The sequence below is a fragment of the Stigmatopora argus genome, chromosome 12, assembly GCF_051989625.1.
Source record: "Stigmatopora argus isolate UIUO_Sarg chromosome 12, RoL_Sarg_1.0, whole genome shotgun sequence".
Lineage (NCBI taxonomy): Eukaryota > Metazoa > Chordata > Actinopteri > Syngnathiformes > Syngnathidae > Stigmatopora > Stigmatopora argus.
The window spans coordinates 15,632,752-15,659,045 of NC_135398.1; the positions used below are offsets into that span (position 1 = coordinate 15,632,752).

Genomic DNA, 26,294 nt, shown 5'->3' on the forward strand with positions numbered 1-26,294 from the left:
TCGGTTCCAACTATGCAGTAACACAATGTTACATAAATTATTTTTATTGGAGAAATTCAATAGTTATAGTTCTGTGTGAGTCTTTAAACATTTTCATACTCTTTTGATAAGATTCTCATCTCATTTTCTGAACCGCTTTATCCTCATTAGGGTTGCGGGGGGTGCTGGAGCCAATCCCAGCTGTCTCCAGGCCAGAGGCGGGTGACACCCAGAATCGGTGGCCAGCCGATCACAGGGCAGAAGGAGACAAAGGACAACCATGCACACTCACACTCATACCTAAGGGCAATTTAGAGTGTCCAATCAGCCTACCATGCATGTCTTTGGAATGTGGGAGGAAACTGGAGTACCTGGAGAAAACCCACGCATACCCAGGGAGAACATGCAACTCCACACAGGTGGACCGACGTAGATTTGAACCCATGGCCCCCACTGTGAGGCCGACGCGCTAACCACTCACCCGCGAGGCCGCCCTACACCATAACATGCTAAATTATTTAGTCTACTATAGGCCATTATACAATATATATATATATATATATATATATATATATATATATATATATATATATATATATATATATATATATATATATATATATATATATATATATATATATATATATATATATATATATATATATATATATATATATATATATACAGAATGTAAAATTAAATGGAAATTACATCAATGATTAGAAAAACTACTTGATTTATTTTTGATGGAATCAAATTTACAGAGACTACATTTTTAAGACATTCGCAAAATACAAACTATTACCTTTGAAATAATAATAATTGGGGGAACTTAGCGACTGGGGGCCGAGAGAAAGGGTCCGGGCCATTGCGCCTTTTGCTTCTTTGCAAGTCCCTGTCTAACAGTACACACACGCACATAGTACGGCACGTGTATCATGCAAATTGTTCCATTTCGGCTACCGTAGCCAGTTCTGATGCCATTGCTGATTCGAGTCAACCATTCAAGTATGGCTACCGGTAAAGGAGGAAAACAGAGAATTTCAGGCAGAAGAGGTGGCTGTGAGCAAGATGAAGAAGAGCCCCAGTTGCAGGCCGTTTTGATCGCTGACAGCTTCAACCGCAAGTTTTTCCCGGTGACAAGAGATCAACCGCGGGTAAAACGCAGTTCAGAGCTAACAACCATTGCTACAATTTGCTAGCAGATATGTTACATGGCTCGTTGCTTCTAGTACAGCTGCGTGTACATATTTGCTCAATGCCAAATATTGAATTTTCAATATTTGTCATGTACGGAAGCTTATTGCATTCACCTTTAAAAAAGACCTGGCCGTTTTCTGAATTTATTATTTTTTTAAACCTCCGTTTTTCAAATTAATTAATTTTCTGGGGTTGTTTTTTGAAATATTTTTTTGTCTTCCTCTTTTTTCAAATATCTTTTTTTCTCGGGTTGTTTTTTGAATTATTATTTTTTCTTCGGTTTTCAAATTAATTTGTTTTAGGCGTTGTTTTTTGAATCCATTATCTTTCAAAACTCCGTTTAATTTATTTTAGTTTTTTTTTAATTAATTATTTTTCAAAACTCCGTTTAATTATTTTTTGGGTTGTTTTTTAATTAATTATTTTTCAAAACTCCGTTTAATTATTTTTAGGGTTGTTTTTTAATTAATTATTTTTCAAAACTCCGTTTAATTATTTTTAGGGTTTATTAATTAATTATTTTCAAAACTCCGTCTAATTATTTTTAGGGTTGTTTTTTTAATTAATTAATTTTCAAAACTCAGTTTAATTATTTTTAGGGTTGTTTTTTGAATTGTTTTTTTCCTTTTCCTTTTAATTTTTTTTTCCGCTAGAGGCCAGGCAGGCTCAGGGGAAAAAATAAATAAAACAAAAACCCGCAGTAGTCGTTAATTAAAAAAACAACCCCAGAAAATTAATTAATTTGAAAAATGACAAAGCCCCAAAAAATAAAAAACTGAGGTTTAAAAAAATAATTAATTCAAAAAACAAGCCCAAAAATAATTTAATTTGAAAAACGGCCAGGGCTTTTTTTCTAAAGGTGAATGCAATAAGCTTCCGTAGTCATGCAACTGGTAACTAATTTTGAAAATGTCCAACTTTGGTGGTAGGCTTTGTTGCCGCTATGTAATGTTCCGATTATCGACTACACTCTCGAGTTCCTCACTTCCACGGGAGTCCAGGAGACATTTGTGTTTTGCTGTTGGATGGCTGGACAAATTAAGGAACACTTACAGTGAGTGCCAATATAATCACTACATTGGATCTGAACTATGAGTCACGTTACAGCAATCTTGTTTTGAATATGGTAGGAAGTCTAAATGGTGTCGATCGACCTCTCCGAACACAGTGCACATCATTACCTCAGACCTGTACAGATCCCTGGGAGACGTGCTCAGGGACGTTGATGCCAAGTCTCTTGTACGATCAGATTTCTTGTTGGTTTATGGAGATGTGGTGTCTAATATCGACATCAGCCAGGGGCTGCTGGAGCACAGGTAAGATCTATACTAATTTGAAATTGGACATTTTTATTTCATTCAATTTTAATTCATTAATCCAGACAAGTTCGTGAATAGGTGACCCGGTGGTGCGAGTCGTTACCACGACGGCTTCACGGCTCTGGGGTCCTGGGGTCAAATCCAGGATCGGTCCACCTGTGTGGAGTTTGTATGTTCTCCCCGGGCCTGTGTGGGTTTCCTCCGGGTACTCCGGTTTCCTCCCACATTCCAAAAACATGCATGGTAGGCTGATTGGACATTCTGAATTGCCCCTAGGTATGGGTGTGAGTGTGCATGGTTGTTTGTCTACTTGTGACCTGCGATTGGCTGCCCACCAATTCAGGGTGTCCCTTGCCTCTGGCCCGCAGTCAGCTGGGATAGGGTCCAGCACCCCCTTGACCCTAATTAGGATAAAGTGGTTCAGAAAACGAGAGGAGATGGTGTTTTTACTTAGTGTTGTCTCTTTTAATTGTACTGAGCTACACATTTAATGTGTACCTAATGTTGTGACTATTGACTTTTATGTGCTTTAGGCAGCGCCGAAAGATTGATAAGAACATCTCCGTGATGACAATGCTCTTTAAGGAATCCTCGCCGGGTCACAAGTCTCGCTGTGAGGAAGATGATGTGATCGTTGCCATGGACAGCAAGAGTCGGAGAGTTTTACACTACCAGAAGACACAGACCTTAAAGAAGCTTATATTTCCAATGGTAATTAATATACAGTCGTACCTCTACTTGTGGAATTACAGACGCTCCCCTACTTACGAACATTCAACTTACGAACAACGGTACATACGAACATGTCTGCAAATTGCGTTGAAGTCCAAAAATGTTCGCAAGTCCAATTTTGTATTTCGCGCCTTTTTCGGAGTAGTACTTCTTTCCGCCGTTAATACCGACGCCTGGCGCTGTGAGAGCTCAGCTCACCCAGCATCTACCTTCTTCTTTGTTGCAATGCGGAAGTGCGTGAATGTATCTCCAGTGTGCAAAGAACCTTTTTCATTTGTATCATTAAATATCTCATGCATCCAATATTGAATATGGTTGGTAAAAAGCTAAAGGCTTCTATTGAGGGAGTTGCAAGGAAGAGGCAAGCCATTTCTTCTGAAACGAGTGGCAATAATAACGAAGCTTGATACGCGTGAGAAAGTGGTAAGCGTTTCACGGGCATTGAATCGTTCGACCGTCAGTACCATTTATAAACAGAAAGATCGAGCAGCAGGACCCAAATATTGAACGTTGCACAAAGTTTGCAAATCAATTGAATGATGCCATACAGTGCTACCCCATCATTTATGATGAAAAAAAGAAGAAAACTGTGCAATCGTCATTAGGTCGCTTCTTTTGGCCAGTTTCTAATACATAAATCTCTCTCTCTCTACAGTACTGTACATATTCTCTCCATTTTATTAAATGTTTTTTTTCCAGTACAAACCAATGCGTGTTACTTATACAAGCCTTAAACATACAAATGCACTTATATAAACCTTCAATATACTTATATCGGCCTTAAACATAAATTATAATACAAAATATAGCACTGAATCAACTTACAAACAAATTCAACTTATGAACAATCGCTCGGAACCAATTGCGTTCGTAAGTAGGGGAGCGTCTGTAATTAGTTTCAGAACTTTTTTCGTAACTTGAAAATTTAGTGAGTAGAGGTGTACTTTATATGTAAATTCTCTAATTCGTTCCACGGTCCTCACACAAGTCAATGAAAGATGTGAGAAACACAAAATTGAGGGAAAATTATAAGAAAATGATTTATTAATGTCTTAAAATGAATATAATGGCCAAAAATCCCAGTGAAAATGTGCCCTGCGCTGCGGAAATAATTCCCTCCACGGCCGTTATATTGGGAGACGTAATACTCACGTTTGTCCGCCTGATGGCGAAAAGAGCCCATTCTACCAGGGCTGAAAGCCGTCCACTTTGTAGTACTACATACATTTTAGACTTTTATGTGTGCCCTCTGTGTGTGTGAAAATATGTGCCGTGTTTCATTTGCGGTTTTTAATCCCTTAATAAGGGGAATGGCAACCATTAATAAGGGAAGCATTTAGCTGAGGTGGACAGGTGTGTAAGAGAGAATCTTGAAACATGGATAGTGGTTGTTGTGAGACAGCCATTTGAATTGAGTGCTTTTATCTTTTGTCATTATATGAGATAGAATGAGAGCGATGTAATGAGAGCTCATTAGAGGGTAGCGAGGTCTCTAAAGTGAGAATTTTTTATTAAAGCTTTTCAGTGGACATTGGCCACTAGGTTTTTAGAGGAGGTGCAAAAGGATTACACTAGGCCCAATTCACATATTTTATTGCTTTTATTCCACTTGAGTGAGACACTTTATATATATCTATCTAATGTGTATATATATGTATATATATGTGTATATGTATATATATATGTACATATATGTGTTTGTGTGTATATATATATATATATATATTTATGTATTTATATATTTATGTATATATATGTATATGTATGTATATGTATGTATATGTATGTATGTATATATATATGTATATATATGTATATGTGTAGATATATGTATATGTGTAGATATATGTATATATGTGTGTATATACATACATATATACATATACATATACATATATATATGTACACACACATATATACACACATAATGTGTGTATGTATATATGTATGTATGTGTATATATATATATATATATATATATATATATATATATATATATATATATATATATATATATATATAAATATATATTTATGTGTGTATATATATATGTGTTGCCTTCATTATAAGGCTTTTATTTTTTTTCATATTCTGTTTTTTGGGTCCAATATGGCTCTTTCGACATTTTGGGTTATTGTTCCTGTTCTAGGGCAAAGGCAAAACCTTTTGCTGTAATTCATTTATTAATTCTAATCTTGTGGCCACAACATTTCTTATAGCACAGGACAGCAAAAAAATCAGTCATGCTTATACCACAATGTATGTTTTCCACCCCAAAATATATGTAAAGTAACTAAGTTACTGATTCATTCACAGAACATTTTCCACAGTGGAAGCGATGAGTTTGAAATCAGACATGATCTCCTTGACTGCCACATCAGTATCTGCTCACCGCAGGTGAGAAGAATTCCTACTCAAAACCTCATCTGTTGAAAGCATATTTCAAAAAGACACAAAATCAAAATTTCTTTGCCTTACCTTTTAGGTTGCGGAGCTCTTCACCGATAATTTTGACTACCAAACGAGGAATGACTTTGTCAGGGGAATTTTGGTGAATGAAGAGGTAATAAACAGCAATTGTTTTTTGCATGGTGGCACGGTGGAGGGTGGTTAGCACATCCATCTCAATCCTCTGAGATCAAGGGTTCAATCCTGGGTGGAGTTTACTAACGTTTTTTCAGGACGGATACTGATGAAACAGTACTTAGAGGAGGCTGATAACCGATATTTGGAGCCAATATTAATTTGGAGTACAAAATACACGAAAAATGTTACAATGCACGACCTGAGCTTCATAGAACTTTATTTAATCACACAAATACCAATGAATGCAATGATAGATAGAAACTAAAGAAATGTCAAAGTAAAAATCATTTGGCAAAACAGGGTTAAGTGTTATATTTGCATTGGTGCTGGTGTCTGTGTGCGTGGGTCTGATTTTGAATTTTTTTTTAACAATACAAAGAATTCCATAACTTATTTCAACATAAATTAAACATTTTCTATGGAATTGTGTTTTTTTACAACTTAAAATACATTTTAAAACATGAATTTTACAGTGATATATTTTTGCAAAAGGCTGTCATACTACAGGTTACAATCAGTTATCTTTATTAATATAATCCTGTGAAAATCTATATCCCAAATGTTTTTCACTCCCCCTTCAGATCCTGGGCAATCAGATTCACATACATGTCAGCCGAGATGGTTATGGTGCACGAGTCTCCAACTTGCTCATGTACGATTCGGTTTCATCCGATTTGATGAGGCGTTGGGTCTACCCACTCACACCGGAGAGTAATTTTACGGATGAGAAAGGATGGAGCTACACTTACTCTCGACACAACGTCTACCGTGGGTCAGGGGTCAGCCTCGGCCACCGGAGCCAGATGGAGGAGAATGTACTCATTGGCTGTGACACCAGCATTGGGACCAACTGTTTTATCTCCAACACCGTCATCGGAAACAACTGCTTCATAGGTGAGTTCACAGGAAAGGCTACACCGGAAAATAGCGTGACCGAATGATTCGCCTAAAGACGTTTCGGCGACGGACGTTTGACAGACGGACAGGTCGCCAAATGGACGTTCCGCCGAACGGAAGTTTCGCCGAAACGGGATTCGCGTGCTCGCCCCGCTCCCGTATTGTGTGTGCACAAGTTTTTCAACCTCGGCCCGCGGGCCATATACGGCCCGTTAGAATTTTTAATCCGGCATGCCGCCGGCGTTGTCCAAATTATATTATATCATTTCCCTTTGCCGCTCATCACTCTCAATTTATTAGTCTACCGTCAATTGCAGCCCGGGAATAAGCACTCTGGGGCGGGCATGTCAGCCCGGGAATAGGCACTCTTGGGCGGGCAGATGTAGCACAACCGAGCCGTGAAATGACAGCAATCGGGTCAAATCCATCCTAAAACAGCATTTAATGATTAAATACAAACACTGGAGCTCTTTGGACATTAGAACCGAGCCCGGGGAAGTGAATTCCTCGGTAAAATGTTGCGATGTCGCGATAAGGCAAAAAAAACGTCTATATACGTCCATTCGCCAAACTTAAAATGGCCAACAAGCGACGGCGTCTAGCTCCGTTGCCTCACAACACGCATCGGAAATCTAGTCTGTATACACGATACCTATGGGAATACCAAGCAAAAAAAAAAGACGACGAAGAATATGTGAATTTCCTTTGTCTTCTTTTAAATAGAATACTAGTACAAAATACAATACTAGTATTGTATATACAAATACTAGTATTTGTATTTCGCGACATCATCGCGACATTTTACCGAGGAATTCACTTCCCTGGGCTCGGTTCTAATGTCCAAAGAGCTCCAGTATTTGTATTTGATTATTAAATGCTGTTTTAGGATGGATTTGACCCGATTGCTGTCATTTCACGGCTCGGTTCTGCTACATCTCCCCGCCCAAGAGTGCTTATTCCCGGGCTGACATGCCCGCCCAAGAGTGCTTATTCCCTGGTCTGCGATTGACGGTAGACTAATAAATTGAGAGTGATGAGCGGCAAAGGGAAATGAATCATTGATTTTTACTATAATTTGGACAACGCCGGCGGCGGGCTGGATTAAAAATCCTAACGGGCCATATATGGCCCGCGGGCCGAGGTTGAAAAAACTTCTACACACACGATCTGGGGGCGGGGCAAGCGCGCGAAACCTCCGTTCGGCGGAACGTCCATTTGTCGACCTGTCCGTCTGTCAAACGTCCGTCTGCGAAACGTCTTTAGGTGATTCATCTGAGTACCGGAAAATAGATTGTATAATACAGTGTATAATTTGAAATTGTTTGTGTGCGTCAGGTGACAATGTAACGCTGGACCATGCCTACATCTGGAACAATGTTCAAATTGGGTCTAATGTGGTGATTAGTCATTCTGTAGTCTGTGACAAGGCTGAAGTAAAAGAAGGCGCCAGGCTTAATAAACAGTGCGTCCTGGCGTACAATGTAAGCAATGAATGTATCATCCTGATTGTTGATCTTTGGGCTACAAACAGGGGCCCTCCTAATAGAGTTGTGAGAGTCGTGTACTATTTTGAAATTTTCATTTGTTGATCCTCTGCATGGTTCAAATAAAGGAGCAAAATTATTCTCGCTTGTTTTCAAGGTTGTGATTGGACCACACATCTCTTTGCAAGAGGGCACTGTGGTGTCAATGCACTATCCAGCAGAGGAGGATGAAGATGATGATGAATTCCTTACTGATGACACCTCAGTTGGGCAGAGCAAGAACCAAATCAGACAGAAAGGTGTGTATGGGGAGGAAAAAGGCACATTTTAGTTAGTGTAGAAGTGAAGGGTCATTTGTTTCCTTTGCAGGGTTTGACCCTACAGTCGTTGGAGCAGAAGGAAAAGGATACACTTGGAAAGCCAGCAACCTGGACGACACCGATGATGAAGAGTTGTCACATTGCCTCTGGGGTAGGAGAAAAAACATCTTTTTAAAACTCATACTTCATGAAGTGACACACAATACCGCAGTTTCAACAATTTGTTTATTTCCAAGGCTTGACATTAAACCACTGTATAGACAGCGAAAGTGAGGACAGTGAACCTGATGGTCCCGATGATCCAGTGATTCCCTCCCCTGAACTGGATGACACTAAAGGTGAATCACGTTTCCAAAGTTTCTCAAAGTCTTTTGGATCATTCCAGATTTGGATGACATTTGTTGGCCTCAAACATTTTCTTCACTTTTCTGAACATCTGCTACATATTTGTCAATAATGTCATCTTACAGGTCAATGGTGAAATTCAAATTTCATTCACATTGCTTTATATTTACAACTGGTGTCACGATAGATAGATAGGTTGGTTAGCACGTCCGCCTCGGACTTCTGACATCAATCCTGGCCTTTCTTGGTAGAGATTTCATGTCTCGCTGTGCCTGCGTGGGTTTTTCTGGGTTCTTCAGATGCCACATCCCAAATACAAGGCTGGTTGAACACACTAAATTGTCCCTGGATTTGTGTGTGTATGGTTGTTTGTAAACCTGGGTGATAAACTGCAATTACTACACCACTAAGAACGAGGGCGCTTATGCGACATGAACCCTAGATGCAGACCAGGTTTAGTAAAGGAAGAAAATGGTGAGGAACAGCTATCTAATCAATTAGCAATGTTGGCAATAGAGTGGTGCACACAGAGCATGAAAGCAAAGGTGCTATAACACAGCCAAAATGAGCAATTATGAGATGCGGGACAACACCGAGCCTACCCAGTAAAAGATCCAAGTGAAGTCTCCCTGTCACACGACACGACGATCTGTATTTGTATGAACGGACAAGAGGCAAACTGACAGATAACATAATTGACTGAACCTCGGCAGCTCTCCACATTATATTCTCTTTTAAACAAAGACACAAGAGATTTCGCAAACAGCAGCTTTATTGAAAACCCATTTTAACCCACTCACCTAATTTGAGGACCGTCTCTAATTATTTTCTTACTTGGTATCAAGGAGTTTCCCCATTTTATGAAAATTTTATGAACACGTTGCAAAAATCTAAAACTTGTTAACTTGGGCTAAAATGGGTTAGGTGCATCCAACATGTTTTCATCTTTTTTTTTAATTGGCCACGTGAGGTAAATATTTTCTTTTTGTGAGGCTGAAAATAGTCTGCTTGCGAATGGTGATGATGTCTTCAGTTGATTATTTTATTTATTTATAGCAGAAGCTAGCTGTTTTCACTAACTGGTCCAGCTGACTAAAAAGACAAACTAAACTTCTAAAAGTTAATGAATAAGCCAAAGAAATGCACTTTTTTATGGGCACATTTCAACATAAGGTCATTTATTTACATCACATTAACATCATGGAGAAACTACAATCAAGATATAGAAATAAAACACAAATAATAGGATACACAAAAGTAACATTAAAATCTACAAGAAACAGAAAAATTAAAACAATTAAAATTGGAAACAGCACAAGTATTGCTTTGCCTGTTGAACAGTAAGGGGATATAGAGATATGCAATAGTAAACAGTTGAATTTTTAGCCTTGTCCTAAAGGAATCAACTGTTTCAGCACACCTCAGAGTTTCTGGTACTAATCGTTCCACAGTTGAGGAATATATAATAACTGAATGTGCCGCCCCGCTTTTTTGTAACACATAACAAACCAGTTTCACGACCTAAGAACAAGAAAATCCTGCATGTAATTTAGTTCAAGGGCAAAAGTGTTTTGTAAACCTTTAGTAAGATTTTATAGTTTCTCTTTGACTCCCTAGAAGCCAGTGTAGTGATTTCATGTGTGGTGTAAAATGGTCATCTTTTCTCTTTTTGTGGGGACGCTGGCAGCAGCATTTTGGATTAGAGTCAGCATTTTTTTTTCTTTCCGCAAATTTCATCCCAGTGTAAAACTGGGACTTAATGGCATAACCTCAAAACCGGGGGTGGCCAAGTGCAGTCCTCGAGAGCCCCTATCTGGTCTGTTTTCCATTTCTCCCTCCACCAACACACCTGAATCAAATCAACTGGATCGGTATCAAGCTTCTGGACAGCTTGCTGATGAGTTGATCATTTGATTAAGGTGTGCTAGAGAAGGGAGATATGGAAAACAGAGTGGATACGGGTTCTCGAGGACCGGACTTGGCCACCCCTGTTCAAAAAAGTTCTAGGTCGAAGACATTGTTACCTGTGGAATCCTTGCAATCCAATCCACTATAAATGTAAATGTAGTCCCTATTAAAGTTGTCACCTGGAACGATTGAACTAATATCAGTTTGTGAAGGCATTTAATAAGAGCGAATCAATAGCAAGATCCTCAATCAATACAAAATCCTCCAGTAATCCAGAGATGCATCAACTGTTGAGCTATCGCAACGCTAGAAATGGCGTATTCGAGGCTTCACATTGTTTTCTTTTTTAATTTTAAAATTAAAATTTATTTTGTCCATGTGTTGTATTAAACATGTTTTAATAACACACGCCTATAAACATAATAACCTGGCTATTTTTGCTTTTCTTACACAAATCTAACTTATTGTAAACCTCGTAGTGTTTCAAAGGGAAGTTCTGGGCACCTTGCAAAGAGGCTTGGATGAGAATATCAGCTGCGACCACCTTGTTCTTGAAATCAACTCACTCAAGTATGTCAAAATGTCCAAAGGAAGTCTCAAAATGCCAACAAGTGTGACAATTTACAAACCTTTGGTACAGGTATGCCTACAACATAACTCTGCAGGAAGTGATGCAGATATTGACTGGAGTGCTATTGGATCTCCCGTTCCAGCAGCATAGCTCACAACTCACCGCCTCACAATATGTTGCTGTCCTTCTGCCGGTAATGCTTCCTTTCTTGTGTACGTTATATTATACAGACTTTGCAAAGTACCAACTTACCTCTCTTTATCAATCAATGTGCAGCTTAAACTGTAAGAAGCACTTTTAGCTGTAGTATATACTCCATAAAACAACACAACCACAACAGTAATCCCTCGATTATCGCGGCTTCAACTATCTAACTAAAATGACTTTAATCTCATAATATTATGATTTGAATCTTGTTATAGTACAGTCTATGAATTCATATTTCAATTTTAACCTCATAATAGTTCAATTTTAATCTCTTAATATTGAGATTTCTCTCTTGGATTATTACAATGAGTGACTCCTTGTAATTACCCGCGGCACACCCGAGCATCGCTCACGGCACACCGGTTGAGAAACACTGAAGTAGCGTGTCGGCAAGAAATAAAACCAGTCACTCAAGTGGTCAGGGCCATACTAAAATTGAATTTAGTGCACAGACCAGGCGCACTGACCGATTGGGGGCATCGACCATTTTAGAGAAAATGTTAGACTTTTAGGTGCACCCTATAGGTGTGAAAATACGGTGTATATATATTTATTTATTTACATGTCTAATAAATGAAAGCAAGAATAGAAACTAAAACTCCAAGTTATAGGACAATCTATTATTGGTCCATTTTAGGTCAAATAAAGTTGTAATGGTTCTAGTGATAATTTACCATGGTTTTGCATTTCATATCATTGGCTGCAATTTGTATTTAATACATTTTTGTTTCAGGGGGACTTAAAAAAAATTAAAGAGTTGAAAACAGAGTTTGATTCCTTCAATTATACCAATAACAGTTTATCCAAAAGCATGATGCAGGACTTTGATTTGGGGGGAAAAGGTCAAAAGTTCTAACCCTAAGATTCCACATACCTGTAAGGATTTACAAGTAAACTTCTGCTAACGCTGGTTCTTTTCTCAGTTATTAGAGAAATGGGCACCTGTGTTTAAGAATTACGTGAAGAGATCAAAGGACCAATTTGACTGTCTATCAGCTTTTGAGGAACACTTCCTGGAGCATGACAGTCACTGGCCTGCCATGTGCAAGGTAACACCCAATTGCAAGACACTCAGGCTTACTAAGGCCAGGAGTACCAGGGCGTGAAAAGTATCCATTCCTTACCATCCAGATTCTAATGACCATGTACCAACTGGAGATTCTGGAGGAAGAAATGATTCTGCGCTGGTTTTCTCATAGTGTCACATCTGACGAGAGCAGAAAGCTCCGCAAAAACCAAGGGGTAGGTGGCCTTTTAAGACCAGCAGGGTAACATGTGAATGGTTGTCTAGTTGTCCTATGGCTGGGCTAGCACTCCCTCCTGTCCTCACCCTGGATTTGCTCAACCATCCCCACAACTTTCGCTTAGAAAAGCTGTACAAATAATTGAAGGCTGAAAGTTTGGGTTTTCAAGTTTTTCGCCACTGACTGAATGAAGTTTGTCATTTTTGTGTTTTACTTGGAATTTCTTTGGTCAATCAAACCTGAGGGCCCACCTGCAGGGTGTAAAAATGAAGGCCAAACATATTTTAAAATCCTGCAGTCCCAGAGTTTGCCATTGGAGTCTTTAAAAAAAGACAATTTTCATTAAGTACCCATACTAAACCTCTGGATTTTACCATTAAAACTAACATGTTTAAAGCTTGTTTCAAGACCTAACCTATCAAATAACTAATATACACTCTTAGCAAAAATGTCAGTTTATTTGCTGAGCTGCATTGTTTCCAGAAATGTTTTATTCAAGAGAGATTAATAGATTTATTATTATTTAAAAATGAATAATTAACAATACCTTTCTAATCAGTCTTGTTTCCTTGTTAAAAGTATGGGCGGGATCAGGGAAAAGTATTCAAATATTTGCAGATACAAATCGGATTTTCTTTTCAGACATTATCATCCAGCCCTAATATTTACATGTTCCTTTCTCTCCTCTCTAAAGCTTCAGAAGTTCGTCCAGTGGCTGAGGGAGGCTGAGGAATCATCAGATGAAAACTGAGAACAATTAGTCATTTTAAAACATCAAAAGTGCCCTTGGACAAACTTGACATTGACCCACACCTAAGACTCCATTGCTATTTACTGACATCGATTTCTAATTTGTGAATGGAACGTGCTTTCAGACAGCTTGACTATGGCACATTTATCTCTTACAGTTACAGAATTAAGCTTTTGAAAAGTGTGTAGAATATATAATACTATGACCACACCACTATTTTATTACCTTAATTTAATATAAACTGACGACACCTCATTAACCATTTCATTCAGGTACAATCTGAGTTAGTGAATTCTATGATTTACATTCTGTCGACTAAAATGAGACATCCACAACAATAAATGTTATCAAATATGTTGGTTAAAAAAAATCAATGATCATCCCTTATCTGCTATTTATTTGACTTTTATCCATAGCCCATAACTGCAAAAATGTCAACATTTCTAAATGTTTATATGTACAGTATGTTGGCATAGAAAAGCTCTTATGTGAGTGATACAATAGAAACATTCTCACATGGTTTATGAGCGACACGGTAATATCTCCTAGAGGTAAAATCATCATCAGTCATCACTTAAATAGTCATTTTATACAACAGATTCTTGCCATATTCCATGCCCCCAACCCAAAAAAAGGAAAAAAGAAAGAATCCAGTGTCAGTAGTATATATGCATTAGTGTTTGGCTTCTAACTCTACAAACAGGCTTATTGAGGAAATAAAAACTTTTAGCAAGTCACAGGAAGAACATTTATATTAAGTGTAGTATTCTCCTTTAAGAAATGGAAATCTCAAATGTGAAACAAACATGAGTCCACATTGTGATGACCATCTTATTAGGATTTATTATCACGTTTTCTCACTGCGTCATATATCACACCGGCGAGTATAGACGTGCCAATGATGCCCGTCATGGCTGTTAGCATCTTCCACATGCTGGCTGATCTCTCATGCCGCTCGATGAAGCTCTTGTAGTCAGTGGGAATGAAAAGGTACTCTCGGCCGTCCCTCGGGGGCTGTAGTCTCCCGTGACCACCTTCCAGAACCACTTCCCCAAACACAGTTAAGTTACTGCCCACACGCAGCATCTCTTCGCTCTCCTCTTTCGCCACTGCTCGCTCCCCGCTTATGCCCTGCAAGACCACGTTCACCAAGCCCTCCTCTGCCCGTCTTACACGGTGATAAACCCTCTCAAGGAAATACCCCGAGCCTTGCAAGGGGTCTTGCACTTGCACGTGGAAGTCAGACATGTAGGAGTCAGGACAGATAAGAGAGAAGGGAACAGAGTTGTTGGTTTCATTCCTGTTTGTAGGCCGGGAGCTCCTGGAGATAATTGCAATGTTATCTGACAATGTGCTTACAACTTGACAAGTTGATATAGTATAATGATTTTGAATGTATACCATGTTTTAGAGTGGGGGTTCCAATATTCCCCATGTTCTGTGACCTTTATCTTCTGTATCACACCAAAGCATCTTGGGACAAATTGGCTGCTAAGGGACTTTTCATCTGACTCAACCAAACCTTGAACACAGACACACCAAAAAAGTTTAGGTCAGTAATAGATCAAATAAACTAAAATGTGCTAAAAGGTCAACATAGTAGTTAGGCAAAACTCTTCTAAATTAGCCATTTACCCTCTACAGCGACATACTGTAGCCTCTTGTGGGGAGATGATTTCAGAACCATAGCCATGTGGTGGTCTGGTCGGAATACTGGTGTCTGCTAAAAAATTAAAAAAAAATTAAAAAAACTGGCGTTTAAAAACCAAGTGAGCGCACTTACGCTTCTCCACCACAGGGTGCCTATGCATATCTGTTCATATTGCACATTTTTCATATATACGTATATATATTTTTAAGCCAGAGGAAAATTCCTTTGATTTTATAATTTTACATAACAAACATTAATACAACCCCAAGTCGGGGTTTCAGGTGACAGGTAATTAAATTACATGTTAATAAAAGAATACTGAAAATATAAACAATTTCCTAAGTTAAGAACCCTGTTAAGTATCAGATACCAAAGGGAAAGGGTGGATTTGGGGAAGAAAGTGAATGAGTTTACTTACCTTCAGCTTCGTTAATTCTCTTTTCTTGCTTTGATATAAATTATAAAAGAGGCCTGAACAGGCAAAACTGCAACCTACTCCAAATAACAATGGGTTAGTAAAGTCACTCATTTCTATATACTAATAATCTACGTAGAACCAACACAAACCAAAACAGGGTTGGTTTCTTAACTATAAGTAAGAAAATGAATATCCCTGGCAAATAACAAACAAACTACCAATATAATAGAAAGTACACGTTGCAAAAGTGTTGAACAGAAGATAGTGTTTTGGTAATTTACTTCATTTCCGTGTTGCTATACGTCATATTTAAATCAGCCAATAAAAAAATCCCGGTTAAATAATAAATATACGTGACCAAAAGATGGCAGCAGTTCTGTATTTAATTGAATCTGCAATTGTTGTATATTCAGTTAGCAGGATGCTGAATTGTAATAGAAAGCCGCCCAATGTATTGAGTGGTTAGTCGGCCTCACAACTCTGGGGTCCTGGGTTCAAATCCAGGTCGGTCCACCTATATGGAGTTTGCATGTTCTCCCCGGGCCAGGATGGGTTTCCTCCGGGAACTCTGGGTTCCTCCTACATTCCAAAAACAAGCATGATATGCTGATTGGACACTCTAAATTGCCCCCTAGGTATGGGTGTGAATGGGTTGTCCGTCTGCTTGTGCCCTGCGATCGGCTGGCCACCGATACAGGGTATCCCCCGCCTCTGGCCCGAAGTCAGCTGGGATAGGCTCCAGCACCCCCCACGACCCTAGTGAGGATAAAGCGGTTCAGAAAATGAATGAATGAATTGTAATATGTCACATTTGGTCCCACTTGAAAAAGTCACATCATCCAAGATGGCGGCGCGCACGGGTGCAGCGGCTCAATGCTCTCCAGTTTGGTGTCGTTCGTTATTTACTAACATCTGTGAGGCAAACTTTTTCTACAGTCGCCAGGATTTAATTACTCTCGGAAGGAGATGCGATATATCCATCACAACAGACTACCAACGGACCTACGATATCCCCGAGGACCAGTGGCGGTCCGTGCATTTTCTCGTAGCGCCTTCAACGAATCAATCCAACCCTCAAAAACTATTTTATGGCTATAAAACCTCTACTGCAGCTACAGCTGCGACACATAAAAAAAATCAGCTTTTCAGATATCAGAACTTGGCCCACAATTGAAATATTATTTAGGAATATAGCCATATTTTACTCACCAAAAATCCTTTTTAACTGTACTCCTTTCTTTCTTCCTTCTTTTATATCGCCATCAAAGCTAATGCTGAAAGTAAAGCCTGTCCTGTCGTATTTCTGGCATAGTCCGTCTTGAAAATGGCTTTAAATCAACACAACAATATATTTGCTTGTGCAGCTCACTACAGATACAGTTTGGTAGCTCTGGCTAATCACTAGCCAATCATAGTTGGTGAAAGCGATGACGTATCCCTATGCCTGCGACAAGGCAATGACGCATCCCTACGCCTGCGACAAGGCAATGACGTATCCCTACGCCTGCGACAAGGCATTGTGGTGTTGCCAACTCGAAATTTGATTGGTTAAAGCAACAGTCTTATCGACGCTTGTTTAATGCAGCAGAGCCTGCAGAACTGATTGTGAAGGCCTTGAGGCAGATTTCTGACCCTGGCAACAAATAATGGCTGAAATGTGATTGGTTAAATGCTTCAATATGAAAACACACATCTGGAAGCAGTGCAACCAGGGGGGAAAGCAATGAAAGGAAGCTAACAGACAATTTGGAATTATTAAGTATTGATGGACAAAATAGAATATATGATTCAGATATTTCTTAGGCCAGCTGAGAAGGCCTTGAAGGCCCTGACGGCCCGCCGCTGCCGAGGACATCTCGAGACCTCCGGGATCTCCGTGGATAGTCAGCCCACTCAGAGTACGACAGAGGCGGCGAAGGGAAAGAAAGCAAAAGCGCGGATGCCGAGCGGGTCTAGCTGCTAAGCTAAGGCAGCAACCACACCGAGCACCGCTTCCGAATATCTTTTTGACCAACGCCAGATCCATCACCCACAAAATGGATGAGTTGGAACTTCAGATTGCTACCAACAGCTTTGTCAGGAACTGCAACATTGTTTTCATCACAGAAACATGGCTACACCCGCAAATCCCCGATGCCGCGGTATTGCTAGCTAGCCGGACGCTATTTCGAAACGATCGTTCGAAAAGAATTAACAGGGAAAAGCAAAGGAGGGGGACTTTGCGTGTTCATACACAATGAATGGTGTTGCGACAGTAGGATGATTAACACTCACTGCTCCCCGGATTTAGAGCTATTGGCGGTACGGTGCAGGCCCTTCTATCTACCTCGGGAGCTAACGGTTATCATTGTAATGGCTGTCTATATCCCACCGGATGCTAATGTTAGCATGGCACATAGCCTCCTGCTAACGGCTGTAAACAAACAGTAGCTTGACCACCCCGATGGAGTCTTTATTGTCGCTGGTGACTTCAACAAAGCGTGTTTAAAGACTGTTCTGCCTAAGTTTATCCAGTATGTGAAGTGTCACACCAGAGATGATAAAACGCTAGAGTCTAGACCAGGGGTAGGGAACCTATGGCTCGGGAGCCACATGTGGCTCTTTCGATGGGTGCATCTGGCTCTTTGCTAACCTGTGAGCTAAAATATGGAACCCGCTGGTGACAGAACTGAGATACTACGTCCAGTGCTGCTTTAGTCTTCTTTTTTTGCATTAGACTCTGCTAGAATGCATACTCTCATTGATTAGCAACTGCATAAGAATGTTGTCAAAAGTATTCTTTTTTTCCACTTTAAAAAAGTGGTGAAATTACTAAAATAAAAGACACCCCTTTACATGTATTTTGACTTTTAAATTGTGAGTATGGCTCTCAAGGACTAACATTAGAAAATATGAATTGTTTATGGCTCTCTTCGTCAAAAAGGTTCCCGACCCCTGGTCTAGACCATGTTTATTCTAATATCATTATCATGGGATTTTTGCTCACCGTTGTTGTTATCATTTTGACGCTACGGGGTGAGATCTACCATAGAGCCCCAGATCGAGGGAGATTATCAGTGGTCTTGTATGTCTTCCATTTTCTAATAATTGCTCCCACAGTTGATTTCTTTACCCCAAGCATTTTACCTATTGCAGATCCAGTCTTCCCAGCCTGGTGCAGGTCTACAATTTTACCTCTGGTGTCCTTCGACAGCTCTTTGGTCTTGGCCATAGTGGCGTTTGGAGTGAGACAGACTGAGGTTGTGGACAAGCGTCTTTTATATCGATAATGAGTTAAAACATGCTATTAATACAGGTAACGAGTGGAGGCCTCGTTAGACCTCGTTAAAAGAAGTTAGACCACATTGACAGCCAGCAATCTTGCTTGTTTGTAAGTGACCAAATACTTATTTTCCACTGTAATTTGGAAATAAATTCTTTAAAAATCAAACAATGTAATTTTCTGTTTTTTTTCCCACATTCTGTCGCTCATGGTTGAGGTTTACCCATGTTGACAATTACAGGTCTCTCTAACCTTTTCAAGTAGGAGAACTTGCACATTTGGTGCTTGACTAAATACTTATTTGCCCCACTGTATATGAGTAAAATGACAAGTGGGAATTTTTATGTTAATGTTAGCATTTTATGAGTTCATAGTTGACTTTCCCTTATCGTGATTCAGTTAGCAAGCTGGTTTTGTGTTCTAGATATGAAAGTTTTTTTTACAGCAATTCATAATTCACGCTGACAGAGTGGACAGGATAAGCATGGGAACACCCATGAATATTTACCCATAATAAATAATAAGGGGAAATTGATAGAACACACAAAGTGTAAATACTCACACTGCAGCTAGTGACTAAATCCAACAACAAATAAGACATAGCTATTGGTAGTATAATGTCACAAAAGACCTTGTGTTTGGCCATTTCTGGAAACCCCCCCCATAGATTTTCATTATTGTACTACAATTTCACAATGTCTGAGTTTGTGATGAGAACCAATCATTCCAGGGCATATATGTGTCATAGGGCGGCGAGTGGTTAGCGTGTCGGCATCACAGTTCTGGGGCCGAGGGTTCGGTCCCAAGTCGGTCCAGACTGTGTGGAGTTTGCCTGTTCTCCTCGGGCGTGTGTGAGTTTTCACCGGGTACTACGGTTTCCTTCCAAATCCCCAAAACATGCAGGGTAGGGTGGAACACTCTAAATTGATTGTCTGTCTCCTTGTGCATGTCACGTTTTGTTGGGGTTTGGTGGTTGGGTGTGTTTCCCTTGTGTGTCCTGTCCGCCTGATTGTGAATATGTTTCACCTGCTGTGTCTTTTCCGTGCTCCTTCCCTCGTGTGACGCAGGTGTTCGCAAATGTCTTGTCAACCTGTCTATGTATTTAAACCCCGTGTCGTTGTCAGTCTTTGTGGGAGTATTCTCTTGTACTGGAGGTTATGTCGGTGTGCATCTTAGTTCTCCGTTACCATTATAGCCTTAGATTTCTCCACCTGCACTCCCTTTTCTCTGCCTGATTCCTGCACATGGGTCCAACTCCGCTCCGCCATCGGGCGATTCATAACAGAATACTCCAACCACTATGGACCCAGCAGGATCTCCCTGGCTCCAGTGTGGGATCGCCCACTGGTCTCCTCCCAGGAAGTTGGCGGGAAGCCATTGGCATTGACATGAGCACCGCCGATGGCCTCCATGTCACCCACCTGCCATCAGCCTTCCGCCTGCCTGCCCGCTCAGGTTTTCCTCCTGTTATTTCCCCACGGAACATTCATCCCAGCCTCCACCGCCCTCCGCAAACAAGCGTTTTATTCTTGAATTGGTTGGACTCCGACTTGTCAGGGTATGAGGATGGCCCAAGCTCGTCAACCTCCTGGGCTCCGACTCTGACTCGGGATCGGACTTTCTCACTCCTAGACTTTCCTTCCGACAGAGTGAAGCTCCCGCCAGCCGCCTCCCCGTCTTGGACTCCCAGCCGCTCACAGCCAAGGAACGTGGTGGCTGAGGAAGCACGACGGTGGACTGAGGACTGCGTTGGGGCTGCCGGCCAAATCACGCCGTTCACCTTGAGCCGGCGACGTGCGCTGCAGCGAGGGAAGAAGAGCGGGGTGATTGGCAATGGCCGAGCTCACGAGCCGGTGCCCCGTTCTCAAGCGCCGGTTCCTGCTTGTTGCTGTCAAGCGCTGGTTCCTGCTCGTCGCTCTCCAGCGCCGGTTCCTGTGCGGCCATCTCGGCACGGCGCTCTGATGCACCCATCCCAGCCCGTTGCTCTCATGCGCCAGTCCCGACGCCCTGCTCTCATGCGTCCGCCATGGCGCTCTGCTCTTATGCGCCCGTCTCGTCGTTATTCGGCAACTCTGATGGTGGCGACCTTAACACTGGGGGCCCACAGGGTTGCGACCTGATGGTGGTGATTTTGACGCCGATGGTCCTGATTGTGGCGACTCGGATGCCACGGCCCTGACAGTGACGACTCTGATGGCAGGCGCCCCGATGCTGGTGACCTATTGTGCTTCCTGGGCGAGGCAGCGTGAGACCCGCCGTACTTCCCGGGCGAGGCGGCCTGCGACCCATCATACTTCCTGGTCGAGGCGGTCTGCGACATTGCCGTTGCCCCTCCAGAGATCGGCCCGGATGGGGCACCCGATTGAATCCCTGGTTCATCACAGGCCGGCGGGATGACTGCCCAAAGGCTTCCTTACAAGCCGCCCAACGGGCCAGCTTGCCGCTTCCTCGCGGGCCGGCTGGGACGACCACCCGATGGACCAGCCTGCCGCTTCCCCCCAGGCCGGCCAGGACAACCACCCAACTAAGGTTTTTTGTTTTTTGTTTGGACGTTCAGGCTTTTTTTTGTTGTGGACAGTGAGCTTGCCGTCCTCCGGTACCCCTGCCGCTCTCCTTTTAAAAAAAAATGTAGTTTGATTTCTTCTATGATGTCTGGGATCCATCCCTTAAGGGGGGTATGTCTTGTTGCGGTTTGTTGGTTGGGTGTATTTTTCCCTTGTGTGTCCTGTCCGTGTGATTGCAAATGGGTTTCACCAGTTGTGTCCTTCCCAGGTGTTCACAATTGTCTTGTAAACCTTTTTCTATGTATTTAAAGCCTGTGTGATTGTCAGTCATTTTGGGAGTATTTTCTTGTCCTGGAGGTTATGTCGTTGAGCGTCTTCCTTCCTCGTTACCATTAATGCCTTACGTTTGTGCACCTGCACTCCCTTTTCTCTGCCTGATTCCTGCAGATGGGTCGATCTCCGCTCCGTCCCCGAGCGAACATAATAGTGCCTTGCATCCTGCCTGGTGCCCGTAGTTAGATGGAATAGGATCCAGCACCCCCACAACCCTTGTGAGAATAGGAGGTTAAGAAAATGGATAAATAAATATATGTATACATTCGTCTCCTTGTGCCCTGCGATTGGCTGGCCACTGATTCAGGCTGTCTCCTGCCTGATGCCCATACTTAACGGGGATAGGCTCCAGCACCCCTCGCGACTCTTGTGAAGCGGTTTGGAAAATGAATGAATGAAATCGAAGCATATTAATTACACATTTAAGTATTTAATTAATTGTGTATTTATTTATTGCATTTTTACACTCCTGGTGCTCCATATCAGTTTAAATGTGTTGTGTGAAAACCTTGTTCTTCCAGGATGAATGAGTATACATGCTTTGTTTACCTCACTAAATGGATGCCCATATTTCATACCCTCTGTCATTTTTATGTCCTTTGTTGCGGGGAATGCTGGAGCCTATCCCAGCTGACTTCGTGCCAGACGCAGGGGACACCCTGAATTGGTGGCCAGCCCATTGCAGGGCACAAGGAGACAGACAACCACGCACACTCATACCTAGGGGCAATTTAGAGTGTCCAGTCAGCCTACAATGCATGTCTTTGGAATGTGGGAGGAAACCAGAGTACCCGGAGAAAATCCACACAGGCCGGGAAAGATCATGCAAACTCCACACAGTTGGACCGACCTGTTTTGAACCCAGGACCCCAGAGCTGTGCGACCGACATGCTAACCACTTGCGCTGCCGGGCCTCCCCTTTGTTGTTTATCCTTTATTATTGGTCTTATCTTTCATTTATGTGCGAAAATGAATTGCTGAAATAGAAATATATTCACAATTAGATAAATAGAGGAGAGACTTTAAATGAGGATTATATAACAAGGGCTCTAACATGTGTATTTGACCTTGCGTTGGTGTGTGTTCATTATACAAATCCATTTGACAATGAGATGATGACCATTATGTTGGCCAACATACAATACTTTCAGCCATTGGTAGATTCTCTGAGTGGGATAGCACCAGTTAGGAAAGTTATTTTTTAACAGCTGAATCTTTTTAGAATTTCTCAATTTGTCATTTCTCTCTCTCTCTCTCTCTCGCTCTCTCTGATTAGTGTGTGGTGATAAATAAGTTATGTTTTTGAGAAACAATGCCAGCTGTTCATGCAGTCTCTCTTTCACATGTACAGTATTGTGAATCATTTAAAAACAGCAGAAGATAACAGACTTTTGTCTTTATGAAGGAATATTTTACCCACAGCAATTCCGTGTCTTGCATCAAGAAGTTAGTTTATTCACATCATAAAATAAGTTTTACATATGGATGTATTATTTGTGGAATTTTTGGTTCCTTTGAACACCCTTCATTTCATACTAGAAGCTGAATGAGACCGTATTTCTGAGTTATGGGCAAAGCTCCTAACCTGTTGACGTAAGGCAGCTTTAGCATTTTCATAACTGGATGACTGAGCTATCATATAAGTAACAAATTACAGAAAACAGCAGAAACACAGTATACAGTGCCATGAAAAAGTATTTGCCCACTTCCTGATTTCTGTTTTTTGCATATTTATCACACACAAAGGGTCAGACAATCCAATCAATTTTCGTATGACACAGAGTCAACCCAAAGAGAGCGAAAATGCAGTTTCTAAATGAGCTCATCTCATCTCATTTTCTGAACCGCTTTATCCTCATTAGGGTCGCGGGGGGTGCTGGAGCCTATCCCAGCAGACTCCGTAAGGCAGCTTTAGTATTTTCATAACTGGATGTGAAACGGGCCAGAGGCAGGGCACAAGGAGACGGACAACCACGCACACTCACACCCATACCTATGGGCAATTTAGTGTCAAATTAGCCTACCATAGTACATGTTTTTGGAATGTGAGAGGAAACCGGAGTACCCGGAGGAAACCCACGCAATACTGGGGGGGACATACGAAACCCACACAGGAAGGTCCGAACCTGGGGTCTCACGCTCGGTCTCAGAATTGTGAGGCCGATGTATTAATCACTCAGCCGGCGCCGTGTTCATTCCTTTGTTAGGAAAGAGCTTCCACATTTTGCACAAAGCCAAACACACTTAATTGTCTGCAATGTATTGTAATTAAGATGTGGGTTGCTTGAACTAACCTGTGATACCTATGATAACAAATCTGGTTGCATGTGCACTAGTACTTGAATGGAGCCACAAACTAATTTGATAATTAAGTTTTCAGATTAAAAGACAAGGAGAGATGTGTTTAGCAAAGAAATTCTTTCATCTTTTCCAAGAACGACGGCACATATGACTTTCAATCCCATTAGAAATCCGACATGCACCAAAGCGTTTCAAAGCCTCAGTGAGTCACTAACTTGGCATAAAAGCAGGCCATTGAAAAACACTTCAAACCATACATGCATTGAACAGAAAAAGTTGACCAGTATATTGGTTTGAGCAATATTTAGATTTGTTTACCACAATAAATGTTTTGCATTGTTACTAAATAAAACATCCATTCAGTCATCATCCGCACCGCGGTCCCTCACAAGGTTTGCTGGAGCCTATCCCAGCTGACTTCAGGGCGAAAGGCAGACTACACTGTGGACCAGGGGTAGGGAACCTATGGCTCGGGAGCCACATATGGCTCTTTTGATGGGTGCATATGGCTCTCCGCTAACCTGTGAGGTAAACTATGGAGCGCCTTATAATCAAACTTTTTTTTCATAACACTTTTCTGCATGGATATTCTAATTGATTAGCAACAAAGTAACAATGTTGTCAAAAGACTTTTTGTACTTTAAAAGTGGTAAAATGACTAAAAATTGTACACATTTTCATGTATGTTGACTTATAAATTCGGAGCACGGCACTCAAGGATTAACATTTAAGTGAAAAAAAAGTGAATTGTTTATCCCTCTTTCCATCAAAAAGGTTCCCGACCCCTGCCCTAGACTGTATACTTGTATTCATTTACTGAACCGCTGAACCTCACAAGGATCACGGGGGGATGCTGGAGCCTATCCCAGGTAACTACGGGCACTAGGCATGGGACACCCTGAATCGGTGGCCAGCCAATCGCAGGGCACAAGGGGGCTGACAACCATTTGCCATGGGATAGAACCCTCAACCCCAGAACTGTGAGGCCGACACACTAACCACCTCGAGGTGTCCCCTGCGTTGTGCTCCAAGTCCTCTGAGATAGGCTCTAGCACCCACTGTATAGTAAAGTATATATATATATATATATATATATATATATATATATATATATATATATATATATATATATATATATATATATATATATATATATATATATATATATATATATATTCAATATATGTATTGATTAAAAAATAATCAAAAAAATGCACAAAAATGGGGTAAAATCCACTTCCTAGCAGCATTTCATGATTAAATACAAATACTGGAGCTTTTCAGACATTAAAACCAGGCCAGGGGGGTGATTTTCCCGGGAAAAGACAGCGATGAACGTCAATGGCGTACGGGCAAACATTGCCCGAAAATGGGGTAAAATCCAGCCGAAAACAGCATTTATTGATTAAATACAAATACTGGAGCTTTTTAGACATCAGAACTGGGCCCGGAGTATCATTTCCCCGGTAAAAAGACAGCGATGAACGTCGATACGTCCATACGTGAAATGACAAAAAATTCACTAAAATTAGGTAAAATCCACTTCCTAGCATCATTTATTCATTGAATACAAATACTGGAGCTTTTGAGACATTACAACCAGGCCAAGGGGGTTATTTTTCCCGGGAAAAGACAGCGATGGACATCAATGGTGAAACGCCAAAAATTAAACTGGGGTAAAATGGGGTAAAATCCACTTCCTAGCAGCATTTTGTGATTAAATACAAACACTGGAGCTTTTCAGATATCAGAACCGGGCCCACAATTGAAATATTATTTAGGAATAAAGCCATATTATACTCACCAAATATTATTTTTAACTGTACACAATACCCATCCTCCTTTCTTTCTTCCTTCTTTCCTATCGCCATCGAAGCTAATGATGAAAGTCAAGCCTGTCCTGTCATATTTCCGGCATAGTCCGTTTTGAAAATGGCTTTAAATCAACACAACAATATATTTGATGGTGCAGCTAAGTTAGCACACTGAAAGTGGCACTCACACACCATTTTCCCGGCTGTAACAGGCTTGCTAGCTTCGGATTTGACCGCCCTTTCTTAATGATGTCCATTTTTTTCTGGAAAAGTCCGTCTGGAAAGTAGCTTTGTGAGAGAAATCTGCAACAGAATCCATTTGTTTTTGCCACTGTCGGCCATTGTGGGTGGAGTTTGCGATCTCTGGCTGCGGCCCGCCTACTAGCCAATCATAGTTGCTGAAAGCAATGACATATCCCAGCCAGCAAAATGCTAATGCGTATGAAAAAGCATTGTGGGGTTGCCAAC

At 41.1% G+C, this 26,294-nt stretch overlaps 2 protein-coding genes across 3 annotated transcripts; one reads left to right on the forward strand and one right to left on the reverse strand.

Annotated features, from left to right (window-relative positions):
• Window positions 1–836: 836 nt before the first annotated feature.
• eif2b5 (eukaryotic translation initiation factor 2B, subunit 5 epsilon) lies at window positions 837–13,917 on the forward strand. The gene is made up of 16 exons (XM_077614663.1): window positions 837–1,136; window positions 2,109–2,233; window positions 2,310–2,495; window positions 3,032–3,209; window positions 5,547–5,627; window positions 5,716–5,793; window positions 6,398–6,710; window positions 8,049–8,194; window positions 8,355–8,496; window positions 8,567–8,668; window positions 8,754–8,855; window positions 11,250–11,340; window positions 11,411–11,534; window positions 12,472–12,597; window positions 12,680–12,790; window positions 13,487–13,917. The coding sequence occupies exons 1-16, from the start codon at window positions 957–959 to the stop codon at window positions 13,541–13,543; spliced, it is 2,142 nt and encodes a 713-aa protein (XP_077470789.1). The 5' UTR covers window positions 837–956; the 3' UTR covers window positions 13,544–13,917.
• A 6-nt stretch (window positions 13,918–13,923) lies between these two features.
• On the reverse strand, window positions 13,924–15,925 carry mul3 (mitochondrial E3 ubiquitin protein ligase 3). 2 transcript variants are annotated; one of them, XM_077614670.1, is made up of 4 exons: window positions 15,613–15,925; window positions 15,179–15,263; window positions 14,945–15,065; window positions 13,924–14,864 (listed from the first exon to the last, which is right to left on the reverse strand). In XM_077614670.1, the coding sequence occupies exons 1-4, from the start codon at window positions 15,721–15,723 to the stop codon at window positions 14,378–14,380; spliced, it is 804 nt and encodes a 267-aa protein (XP_077470796.1). In that variant the 5' UTR covers window positions 15,724–15,925; the 3' UTR covers window positions 13,924–14,377. The 2 variants fall into 2 exon arrangements, with proteins under 2 accessions (XP_077470796.1, XP_077470794.1); XM_077614668.1 differs by having other exon boundaries at window positions 15,179–15,266; window positions 15,613–15,924.
• Window positions 15,926–26,294: the final 10,369 nt, after the last annotated feature.

Coding starts and splice junctions, on each gene's coding strand:
- eif2b5 (XM_077614663.1), top strand. CDS start 957: ATGCCATTGCTGATTCGAGTCAACCATTCAAGTATGGCTACCGGTAAA. Junction 6,711..8,048: donor CGGAAACAACTGCTTCATAG/GTGAGTTCACAG, acceptor TGTGTGCGTCAG/GTGACAATGTAACGCTGGAC. Junction 8,195..8,354: donor AGTGCGTCCTGGCGTACAAT/GTAAGCAATGAA, acceptor CTTGTTTTCAAG/GTTGTGATTGGACCACACAT.
- mul3 (XM_077614668.1), bottom strand. CDS start 15,723: ATGAGTGACTTTACTAACCCATTGTTATTTGGAGTAGGTTGCAGTTTT. Junction 15,066..15,178: donor ACAGTATGTCGCTGTAGAGG/GTAAATGGCTAA, acceptor TCTGTGTTCAAG/GTTTGGTTGAGTCAGATGAA. Junction 14,865..14,944: donor AACCCCCACTCTAAAACATG/GTATACATTCAA, acceptor AATTATCTCCAG/GAGCTCCCGGCCTACAAACA.